The 12,644-nt window shown below is 35.0% G+C and overlaps 1 protein-coding gene across 3 annotated transcripts; it reads left to right on the forward strand.

Annotated features, from left to right (window-relative positions):
- LOC123884720 (putative E3 ubiquitin-protein ligase LIN-1) lies at positions 1-8,676 on the forward strand. Of its 3 annotated transcripts, XM_045933883.1 has the most exons (15): positions 1-710; positions 1,396-1,459; positions 1,584-2,608; positions 2,701-2,842; positions 3,296-3,535; positions 4,020-4,314; positions 4,482-4,603; positions 4,730-4,849; positions 5,053-5,184; positions 5,291-5,413; positions 5,572-5,682; positions 5,756-5,902; positions 6,166-6,291; positions 7,993-8,109; positions 8,214-8,676. In XM_045933883.1, the coding sequence occupies exons 1-15, from the start codon at positions 58-60 to the stop codon at positions 8,229-8,231; spliced, it is 3,435 nt and encodes a 1,144-aa protein (XP_045789839.1). In that variant the 5' UTR covers positions 1-57; the 3' UTR covers positions 8,232-8,676. The 3 variants fall into 3 exon arrangements, with proteins under 3 accessions (XP_045789839.1, XP_045789840.1, XP_045789841.1); XM_045933884.1 differs by lacking the exons at positions 7,993-8,109; positions 8,214-8,676 and having other exon boundaries at positions 18-710; positions 5,779-5,902; XM_045933885.1 differs by lacking the exons at positions 6,166-6,291; positions 7,993-8,109; positions 8,214-8,676 and having other exon boundaries at positions 18-710; positions 5,779-5,903.
- Positions 8,677-12,644: the final 3,968 nt, after the last annotated feature.

The following is a 12,644-nucleotide window of genomic DNA, read 5'->3' on the forward strand; positions in this document are numbered from 1 at the left end:
AAGTGCTTAACCAAAAAGCTCACACTTCCCCACTTTTCATTATCTCAATACTACGAGATGATAGACCTCAAATACATATGGGTGCTAGTTTCAATCAATAGATATATTCTTGACACAATACAAGATGAAAAAACAAGAAAAACTCTAAAAATGAGATGTATCTCAAACATAAAGATTCAAAGTCAAGAATTCTTTGAATTTTCTGACCAATCAGTCTTATCAAATCTCTATTATGGCATTGATAGCATTGAAACTGCAATAAAATCAACACATGAAGAAGAAAGATCTTTCAACTTAAACAATTCAGAACAAATGCTTCAAGTTCCAGCAATGCTTGATGAAGATGAATTCACAGCTACAATTCCAAATTATTATTTGGTTTGTTATTCTTATTTTTATCTTTCAATGGTTAGAAAACTTCAAGGTGATGAATGGCAAGCTGCACTTCATTTTCTTCAAGCTGTTTTGGTTTCTCCAATGCTTGTTTGGAATGAATTTGCACCTCAACTTTGTGAAAGTCTTTTTAAGAAACATGGAAATAGAAGTTTGGAGTTTGTTTCTTCATCGAATTCCGAGGAAGAAATCGATGAAGTGTTTGTTAAGGAGAAAGCAAGGAGATATAAGGAGTGTTTGGTGTATTATCAAGTTATGCTTTATGGAGAAATTCCATGGTGGAGCAGTTATTGCAGCAAAAATTCAGCAAGTTATATGTAAGATTAATTAATCTATCAGATGAACATTTTGTTTTATGAAATTCAATATAGTTTGAGGAATTGATTAGGTACTAAACATGATATGAAATGTTAGTTATTATGAATCCTTTGGTTATCAAGATAAGGGGCTCTGGTAATCCAGAGTTCGGTTGAGGATAAGTAAAGTTCAGTCTAGAATTGTTTTAATCAGGGTTTAAACTTAGATTCTTCTAAATGATCTTACTTTAACTAGAGTTTATTAATTATTTGAGCTAATTCAATTAGCTGATATATTATGAAAGGTTAATTAAGGGTTAAATAGTAAACCACCGACTACTAAAAACATGAATGGATATATATAAAATAAAATTTGATTTCTGTCATAGTTCATAGTTGATTTTTTTAATAATATGTCTAAATATCTTTTTGAATATTTTAAATTTAAATATAGTTTAGATTTATATTTAAAATAAATATGATTAAGATTTAAGATTTATATTTTTGTATAGAATATTTACGATTTGTTTAGAATTTATATAATTAGTTTATTATTTAAAAATATGATTTGTTTTTATGTAGCTCTACATATAACACTATATAGTCTTCGTATAAATATATTTCACCAAATTCCGCAATACAAAAACTATAAAAAAAACCATATAATTTACTTTATCATCTAAGAGTAATTTATTGATATGGACAGGAATACTAGCTGTCTATCTTCTGCTTCAGTTCAACATGAACAAAGATTGAAAAATTGCAATACAGTAAGTTTTTTTATTTAATTTCTTCTTTTTTTTTTAAATTTCTATTACTAGCATAATTAATTAATTTTCAACACTTGCAAATGCACGTGTCTTTAAACTAATTTTCTTAAATATTTTGTGACAGTATGAAAAGCTTCACCTAATGGATACTCAAGATGTGATGGAAGAAAAGTTGGATTTAAAAAACATAATTAATCTTGATTCTAGCAGATTCACAATGTCCATTGAAGATTTTGCTTTATCGATCTCGAAACGGATAGAAAAAACAAGTATCGATTTAAATTGCCGCGTTGAGGATTTATTAATCGAAGAAGCATTGCAGCCATTAGAATTCCATCTTTTTGATCATGCAAGTAGCAAACATAGACTCAGTCTGAAATATCATGAAGAAAGTTCTAAGATGAAATTGCAAACATCATTAGGAAAATGTGGTGAAGAATATATTGTTAACACTGCATCGATTTTCGAGAGTTTGATTGGTTCATCTGGCGCAAATTATGGTTCCTTAAAGGATGTGATTTTGGATGAATTGCTAATAGTAATCTCAACTTCTAAAGAGGAAAAGGAACTAAGAGCATCGGTATCGATTCTTACAACAATCATTTCAAGGAACAAATCAATTATCGACGATGTGAAGAGGAAAGGTTTAAGGTTATGTGATTTAGCAAGTGCTCTAAAACAAAATGTTCATGAAGCTGTAATTCTAATCTATCTGATAAATCCATCTCCTATCGATATAAAATCATTGGAACTTTTGCCGATATTAGTCGAAATTGTATGCAATTCATCACAAAATTGTTACAAAAGTAAGCAAGAATCGGTTCTTATGACACCTCATGCAGCATCGTTGATGATCATCGAAGAACTTGTGACTTCATTTGACTATGCTACAAATAACATGCATTTGGAAGTAATCAGTTCACCTCATGTTCTCAGTGGATTTCTAGAAGTTGCTCAAAACGATAATCTCGAGGAGTTTTTCTCTTTGACTACTATTCTTATAAAGTGTATGCAGTTTGATTCACAATGCAGAAAGTATGTGTCACAGTTTAGTCCTCTTGCGCCTTTTCTAGACCTTTTACAGACAAAAGATATTCGTGCCAAATGCAAGGCACTTGAGTTTTTTCATGAAATCCTATGCATACCAAGGTATATATAGTTGAGTATAATTTGTAACATAACTGTATTTATCAAGTAGATGCAATGATTTGTAGCTGACTTTTCTGTTTTCCGTTTTCTAGATCATCGGCTATTAATTTGCTGCAGAGGATAAAGAAAGAAAGCAGAATGAATATTATGCAAATACTGATGCATTGTGCACATCAATTACAGCCTAATCACCAGATTTTAGCTGCTAATATTATGATTCAGTTAGACACATTGGTAATGTTTTACGTTAAGAAAGTCATTATGAACAAAGATTGGAGCATTCTATTTACATAGTTCGAATATGATGTCACCAAATCATACATTTGGATAGAGTCTTAAATTGCGATTTTTTATACTGCGGCCAAATGTGGCTGATATGGTCACAATGAGATCATAGAGACATGAAATCCTTGGTGTCACGACCACAATCGTGGGCGAGGACTGTTACCTATACTGTCACAATTACAGTCACGCTGAGGTCGCGGAGACATAAAAAACCTTGGTAGCACAACCACGATCGTGGCCACGGACCATTTTTCAAAACCTTGCATTTTGCATAAAGCCATAGAAGAACACATTTTCCTTTTCATTAAAATATTGTAATCTTGGATAATGATTTGGACAATATAATATGTGAAGTTTAAGGACTCATTAGTTAATTGCTAACAAAACAATAATCTCATGCAGAACCCTATCGATAAAAGCTTGTTTAGAGAAGAAGCTGTGCAGATTCTTGTAAGGGCATTGACATCTCAAGAAAGCTCAGAACAGATATTATCTGCATCCATTCTATCAAATCTTGCTGGTACATATGCTTGGACAGGAGAATCATATACAGCTGCATGGTGTCTGAAAAAGACAGGCATGAACTCCCCCTATCACCAAAATATGACAAGAAACTTCAACTGGTTGGATCAGAGTTTAAAGGTATGTTTCCAAAAAGGTTTATACGTCGATAAGTATATGTATTAACAGCTACGAAGCACAGATACTTTAAAAATAGAGAAGTATCCGTGTCTAACACGTATCGGATGTAATACACATATGATACTTACCGATAAGTACTTCTCAGAGACATCTTTGACACTTCTTACCAACTAAAGACACAATTGTTTTTCCAATACGATACATCTTCGATATGTCTTACTAATTAACGATTTTGTTAGGAAGTCTCACATCAGTTGCGAGATGGCCTGAATATATGTTTATAAAGTAGAGGCGATCCTCACCTTATAAGCTGTATTTTTAGGGTTGAGTTAGGCCTAAGCATTATGATCACAAGTTCCTTTTTTTTTTTTTTTTGACGTATCCATGTCATATCGTATTTGGATCATACTATGTATCGAACTTCTTAAATGATCAGTGTTGTGCAGAAGCAATTAAGTAGATAATCAAATTTCATAACATGCAGGATTCAAGCATAGATGTATGGTGCAGCAAAATTGCAAAATGTATCATAAGTGTTGGAGATTCAATCTTCTATAGTTTGGAGAAAGGACTAAGAAGCAAGATGAAAAAGGTTTCTAGAGACTGCCTTGTAACCCTTTCATGGCTTGGATGTCAAATATCAAAAAGCCCGGAAAGCCTCAGTAATTCTACATCTGAGATTATATTAAGAGGAATTGAGCAATTTTTGCATCCTGGAATGGAATTGGATGAAAGACTTTTGGCATGTATGTGCATGTTTAATTATGCTTCTGGGAAAGGTATTGTCCTCACCTCAGTTTATACATAAACACGTATATTATAAGCGCTTATGCTATAAGCATTAATTAAGTTGTTTATCCAAACAACACCTTACTTGACAGAAGGCTTGTGATCTTTCTGTCCATTGATTGTCTATGGAAAATAACTTGAGAACCTTTTCATGTAGGAAAGCAAAAACTAATGAATTTCTCGGAAGGAGTAAAAGAATCATTAAGACGTCTTTCGAGCATAATTTGGATGGCTGAGGAATTACATAGGGTAGCCGATTTCTTGCTTCCAAACACATCAGTAAGTACTTATTTATGTACCAAATTTTAACATGATTAATGTTCACAAACAAATCTTTGAGGCAGGTTGCAACTTTGGTATAAATAAATTGCACTGACTGATTTATTTTCTTGGTGGTAAGAGCAGCGTATTTCTTGTGTTCACACGCAAATACTTGAGGTCGGTCGCAACTTTAGCATACCAGTTCGCTCCCTCATATACTACAAGGGACTGTTATTCAGCGGATATTCGGATGGATCAATTAAGGTAAAAACATATATGATTTAAGTCGATGAATCATGCAGCTCTTATATTTACATAATAGAAAATCACTGCAAAGTTGTAGACGTAGGCACAAATGGCCGAACTCTGTGATCAAATATTGTGTGTTCACATTTTTCGTATCTGTTTTCTTTTGAACCAGGACTATTTTTCTAACAAAACTATTGTGTGTTTGCTGTATTGAAAAGGTTTGGGATATTAGGGGGCACTCAGCTAGTCTTGTATGGGACATTAATGAGCACAAGAAGTCGGTGACATGCTTTTCAATTTATGAACCATTAGACGGCCTTTTAAGCGGATCAACTGATAAAACCATAAGGGTAAGGTTAAAACCTCTTCTATGGTTATCACGTTCTATTCTCTACCAAGTTTTCTAATGGTACAAATGAATGAACTAATTATCTCACAATAACTTTCACAAAATAGGTGTGGAAAATGGTTCAAAGAAATCTTGAATGTCTTGAAGTTATAGCCATGAAGGAACCAATCCATCATATAGGCGCACATGGCGAGACAATTTTCGCAATTACTGAAAGACAAGGAGTAAAGGTGATGACTCAAATTTGCAATGATTTATGATATGTAGATACTGAAAATTCAAAGCAAAATCACACACACATATAGCACATAATCCTCTATATAATAGGTGTTCCATGTTCGTGGTTCAGTTTGATTTGACTTTGAAGCAAAAAATGTACTATTTTCAGCTTGTTAACAAATCAAGAGAGATAAGAGATATTTTCAAAGGTAAGCATGGGAAGTGCATGACAGTCTCTCAGGGAAAGTTATATCTTGGATGCACAGATTCAAGCATACAGGTTTGTTTTGTTGTTTGACATACATTATGGCATATTCCACAAATTACAAGTATGATGTGATGCTTTATTTTAGGAGTATTCGGCGACACACAATAGGGAACTAGAAATCAAACCACCTACAAAAAGTTGGAGGAAACAAAGCAAGCCTATCAATTCAGTTGTAGTCTATAGAGATATGCTCTATAGTGCAAGTAAGCATGTTGAAGGAACTACAATCAAGGTGAGAACTAAAACTTGATGGTTGCTATTCGCCCCCCTGAATTGCTCACACTAAAACACACCACCGGAAGATATCTCCTGGTGAAATTTGCACTACCGGGAGATATCTCCCGATAAGATTTGCATTACCAGGAAATATCTCCCGGTAGATGGGGGGACATCGGGGGATTCTGATCAATTTAGGAGGGGCGAAAAGCAACCATCCTTAAACTTTGAGCTTAAAAAAATGCTTTGCTTTTGTTCTTACATTGATGGATTATATAGGAATGGAAAAGAAGTGGCAAACCCAAAATTTCACTCCTTAATGAAAAAGGAGATAATGTGGTAGCCATGGAAGTGGTTGAAGACTTCTTATACCTAATCTCTAGCTCTTCAGCAAGCAGCATTCAGGTAAATAAAAACCTAATACTAGCTCCGTCTCTAAATATAAGCTTTGGAAGAAAAAAATGTGTCCCCTAGATATAAACATTGTTAGAATATAGAAAATATTATATTATTTGTTGAGAAAATATCTCTATGATTTGGTTTGTTTATTCTTAGCCCTATAATAAAGGGATTTAGTTTAGATTTAAGTTTATTCACTTGGTTATAAATACCAAGGTAGTCATACTATTTTATTCATGTAAATAGTAATGTAAATATTGTAATTAGGGTTATTGACAAGTATCAATAATATTCATTGTTCCTTATTATTTTCTCCTATTCTTTCACCTAAATTCCCCAAATTTCAACATGGTATCAGAGCCATGGTATCCACCTTAAAACATAATTCCGCTGCAATTTTCCCCGAGATTTAACTCTCGATTATTCTTCGTTTTACTCACCTTTTTGTTCATATATGCTTTACTTAACCTTTTTTTCATATAAACCCTAGCCGTCATTGAAATTTCTTTTTATTTTGTTACCCGTTTGTGATTCTTTAATCCGCGGGTCCCAGTTACCTTTAATCCTGTTACCCGTTACCTTTAATCTTGTTACCCGTTTGTGATTCTTTAATCCGCGGGTCCTGTTACCTTTAATCTTGTTACCCGTTTGTGATTCTTTAATCCGCGGGTCCCCGTTACCTTTAATCCCGTTACCCGTTTGTGATTCTTTAATCCGCGGGCATACCCCGTTTGTTTTCCCTTAATTCGCAGGCATACCCCGTTTGTGATCCCTTAATTTGCGGGCATACCCCGTTCGTTATCCCTTAATCCGCGGGCATACCCCGTTTGTGATCCCTTAATCCGCGGGCATACCCCGTTTGTGATACCTTAATCCGCGGGCATACCCCGTTTGTTTTCCCTTAATCCGCGGGCATACCCCGTTTGTTTTCCCTTAATCCGCGGGCATACCCCGTTTGTGATACGTTAATCCGCGGGCATACCCCGTTTGTGATACTTTAATCTGCGGACATTTTTACTTAATTTGATATGGATTCATCTCTTCGGTCGCTGCTTTACTACTTCTTTGATTGCTGCTCTTTATGGCTTGCTATCAATGGATTTAATTTATTTTTAGGGTTAATTTTGTAACAAGCTTAAAGCTTAGTAAGCTTTAGCTTGAGGGGGAGTGTTAGAATATAGAAAATATTATATTATTTGTTGAGAAAATATCTCTATGATTTGGTTTGTTTATTCTTAGCCCTATAATAAAGGGATTTAGTTTAGATTTAAGTTTATTCACTTGGTTATAAATACCAAGGTAGTCATACTATTTTATTCATGTAAATAGTAATGTAAATATTGTAATTAGGGTTATTGACAAGTATCAATAATATTCATTGTTCCTTATTATTTTCTCCTATTCTTTCACCTAAATTCCCTTTATTATAGGGCTAAGAATAAACAAACCAAATCATAGAGATATTTTCTCAACAAATAATATAATATTTTCTATATTCTAACACTCCCCCTCAAGCTAAAGCTTACTAAGCTTCCAAGATATGTTTATAATTTTTCGAAAGACGAGAAATCAGAGTTAAACGTATCCATATCCAAAAGGGTATTTCATGAACATATTCATATACAAAATGGACACATTAAATACGTGAAAATTGCAACAAAAGCTTATAATAAGAGACATAAAACTTGAAACAAACTTCTGAAACAGATCTGGTTGAGAGGAGTACCAAAAAAGATGGGGAGAATGTCAGCAGGGAGCAAGATAACAAGCATCTATGCTGCCAATGATATTATTTTTTGTGGTACTGAGAAAGGACTAATCAAGGTAATTAATTATGCATAACCAACATATCTAATCTCTTTTTATTTATCTCCCTTGAATGAATTTATATACATGATGGCATTTTCCTCATCCTAATTTTTCAACAGGGCTGGATCCCTCTGTAAGAAGAACTTCAACTCATTGTGCATACATACATTGACATGAGCGATTATTTGAAGCACCGCTGACAAAGACATGAACACTGGACACAACATTGGCAAGTGAAGATCGATAATAATTTGAAAAATGAAAGTGATTTGAATGTAATTGCATGTATCGGTGTCATGTTGGTATAGAATACCGACACATATTAGACACCAAATACACCATTAAATTGGAAGTGTTGATGCTAGCGATAGTAAATATTTGTGAGTTTTCCTTTCGAGTGAAAGTCATTGTGAATAGTAGTTGATTGTAAACTTGTAATTGTATTGTAAAAAAATACCAATAAGCTATTCCTACGGACTATGATTTTGCAAAATTTTGAGTATGGTGTAAATCCTTTTGTTGTAATTGTAAAAATATACAAACAATGGATTAGAAGTGGAAATAAGTATATTTGTTCATCGGGAAAAATACTCCCTCCGGTCTTATATATATAAAAAAATTGACTTTTTAATTCATTGGGGAATTGATATACCTAGACAATAATATAGTCTAAATACATTCATTCTACGATAAATCTAAAAAGTGAAATATTTCTTATATATAGGACCGGAGGTAGTCTAATTTTATTGACCGATCGTTAGTTGGTTCAGTGGTGATTGACGCTGAACTTGGTAGAGAGGACCGCGGTTCGATCCCGCAACTGCGATCGGAGGGGCCTGAAACCACTTGATGTCATAATTGACCCCCGAACCAGATTCAACTCTTGGTGAAAAAAAATAAAAAAATTGATTAGAAGTGGAAATAAGTATAAGTCATTTTAAACTCAAGAGAAATTCAAATACAAGTGATACTAAGCTCACAACAAGAGAAAACAAGAGATCCCTACTATCTAGTCAAACAATTCATGGGGTTAACATACCACTCATAAAACAAGCACGAATTCCCCACTTTTTTAGCCAACAACCATTGTCACAATGTGTGTCTTTAGAATCTTTGGAGAAGATTAGATCATTACGTGTCTTCCAAATAGCCCACAAAGTTTTTTTTAACAGCAAAGAGAAATTGTATTCATAAAAATGGAACAAAGTACAAATAGTACGAAACCCAATAGATATGGAAGACGTACAAGGGATACTCCTACCACCCAAAAAGAAAAACTAATCTAGTGGAGAATAAAATTAAAAGGGTACGTAAACCACTCATGATACAAACACGGACTACCCTTTTTAAGTGATTCTTACAATCCAACTCCAAGAGAGACGTTTGATAGCATTAACAACTTCATCAACATGAGACTCTTTGGAAGAGAATATAATGTGATTACGCGCACTCCATATAACCCAAACGTCGCATGCCAAATCAAGAAAGACCAACTCTACGTTTTTTACCTCGAAGATGAGAAGTAAAAGATTGCGTTAGCACTCAAATCCACTTGTCAATAGTGTAACGACCCATTTTTCGTATTCGTATATTTTATTAAATGTTATTTTATTTATTAATTGGCTTTTATTATTTTAGTGAGCGGCGAATAATTATTTAGCCGAACGTAAGTTATTAGGCTCGAGAACCTTTGTTTTGGGCTTAATGGGCGTGAGAGGCAATGGGCCTAAGCCATTTGGGCTTGGTTCATGACAATTGAGAAGTAGTATAAGTAGCAAGTCAAACATATGAATAGTATCATAAATTCATTTCTTTAAGTTTGAGTGAGTAGAAGCAAGATAGAGCAAGAGCTAGGGTTTTGGCTAAGAGAAAGCTTGAGCAAGAGAAGGCTTGGATCATCATCTTTGCTTAAGGTAAGAGATTAGAATTCATGATTCTTGAGTGACAAGGAGGGGGGAGATTGTCTATGTCTCCGTTCCCGAACTCTCCCACTCAATTTCTTTTAGACTTTTGATAAGCTTTTGTATGTGAGTGTGATGTTCTTCATCATCACTTTGTGTGTGTTAATCACTAGCTTGATTCCATGATAAATATGTATGTGTTTGGATCATTTTTGGAAAGTTTATGAAAGTTACTTAAAACCCAAGAAATTGGCATGATTTTGATTATTAGAGGTATTTGGATGTTTGGAAGGGATGATTAATGTTCCTTGATACCATATATGTTTGGAATGACTGTTTATATGAATTTATAACATGTTTAGATGAATTTTTGAGTTGATTTGAGGTTAAACCGCCTTAGATAACTCAAGAACAGATTTTCTTTCTGGTGTAGTTCGCTGAGCGAACAGGAGTTCGCTACAGCGAATAAGTTCGCCACCAGCTCGCTACCTGTTCGCCATGTACCTGTAATCCTCTGATGTAGTTCGCTACAGCGAACTAAGCTTCGCTTAGCGAATAAGTTCGCTACCTGTTCGCTACGGATTCGCTTAGCGAACAGTACTGAACCTGCAATTTTTGATAAGTGTTCATAAGTGTAACTAGGCACTTGTAACATGGTTTAAGAGTATCCTTACATGATTGTTGATACATGTTGATGCTGTTAATGCTTATTGATAATCGTTAAATGATTGATAAACGTGTATGCAATAAGTTGTAGCTTAAAGTGAGCAATGTGATGTTTTGACATTAAATTGTAATGTTAAGTGAATGTGTTAGGATTGTGTTCCCGCATTCATAATGAGCAGCTTCGAGCTAGAGAAATATCATATTGATGATATGTGTAAACATACATGCATTCATGTATATATATATGTTGAATTGGAAACTAGGGTTCCAATAGATTTAAATGGATTTTTGAGTCCATAAGGAAGCCGAGGATCGGATTAGATGAATCCATAAGATCTAGAGCTGCTATCCAGCAGGATATAAAACTGTTTAACTTATCCATGAGGGATATGAAGGTTTGGTAAGTTCCGAACAATCCGGCAAGATGTAAAACTGTTTAACTTATCCATGAGGGGTAAAAGGCAATTGGTACCACATGCATTAGTTGTGTCTAGGGATGACATGACATAGAATGATTGGCATTAGATACATTAGGGTAAATGCGCATATATTTGATAAATGGTATGTGACATTATCTGGTTGAGCTGTGCTAAACTTTGTTAATTGATAACTGTTTGGTGCGATGTTTTGACGTGAGTTAGAATATGTATGATGTAGTTCGAAAGTGTAAGACCTTTCTTATACTCGTATGATATGCGGTTATGTTTTCTAACTCTCTGCTTTGTGTTATTTGCTGGACCTTTGGGGGTTCAGATATTCAGGCTGAGGACGGTGCCGACGTTTAGACTGCGGTTTTAGCGTGGTGTTGAAGTACCTTTTGGTGAGGAGACTTAGCATAGATTACTCCTCTTAGTACTAGCTTTTGACTAGAGTTTGTAAATAGTAAATGCTCTGGTAATGTAACATCGAGTCGGGGTTTTCGCTTGGCTTTCATCGTATATCGGTGTTACCTTTTTGATATGCTAGTTCTTGTATAAGTGACATCCTTAGGGATGAATATGGCTTATGTATATATATATGTATATATATGCATGCTTGGTTTGATTGGAATCCGCTGTTGCTTTTCATGTTAAATTTCATGATGCTCTGTGTGTATGCTTGTGTTTTAATTACCGCGTGGCACTCTGCCTTTACACTTGTTGAAAAGTTTTTAAAATTACGTTTTTAAGGGTAGTATGGGTTAGGGTGTTACAATAGTGGTATCAGAGCAGGTCGGTTCGTGTGAACCAATTAGGACTTTTCTTTTCCCCGTATGAGCATGTGTAGGGAACACTGTTAGTACTCTCTAACGTCTAGTTGTGATTCGTTCAGGAATCATGGCTGCTGCGAGGACGAATGCTCAGATTGCGGAGGCTTTGGCCGCACTCACCAACATTGTGGTTAGAGATCATCAACCTGGAAGAGAGGTAGAGATGAGGTTGGAAAGGTTCATGAAGCAGAAACCGCCAACATTTACCGGAGGTTACAACCCGGATGGAGCTCACAAGTGGCTGGAGGAACTTGAGATAATTTTTGAAGCAATGGATTGTTCCGAGGAAGGGAAGACAACCCTTGGAACATATGTGTTGCGTGAGGAAGCGAATGTGTGGTGGAAGAATGCCAAGTTGAGGCTAGGACCCGGTGGTATGGCTATACCATGGGCAATGTTTAAAAGAGAATTTTTGGTTAAGTATTTTCCTGTGGATGTGAAGAACAAGAAAGTAGTGGAATTCATGGAGTTGAAACAGGGAAATATGACGGTAGCTGACTATGCCGTCAAGTTTGAGACTTTGTGTGCGTTTAGCCCGCATTACAACACTTTGGAAGCGGAGAACGACAAGTGTGTGAAGTTTGAAAGTGGTCTACGTCCAGACATTAAGCATATGATTGGATTTTCGCAGATAAGGGATTTTGCGACCCTTGTGAACAAGAGTAGGATCTGTGATGAAGATGGTAGAGCAAAGGTGAACTACTACAAAGCTGTGAATGACCGAAAAGGGAAAG

The sequence above is a fragment of the Trifolium pratense genome, linkage group LG5, assembly GCF_020283565.1.
Source record: "Trifolium pratense cultivar HEN17-A07 linkage group LG5, ARS_RC_1.1, whole genome shotgun sequence".
Lineage (NCBI taxonomy): Eukaryota > Viridiplantae > Streptophyta > Magnoliopsida > Fabales > Fabaceae > Trifolium > Trifolium pratense.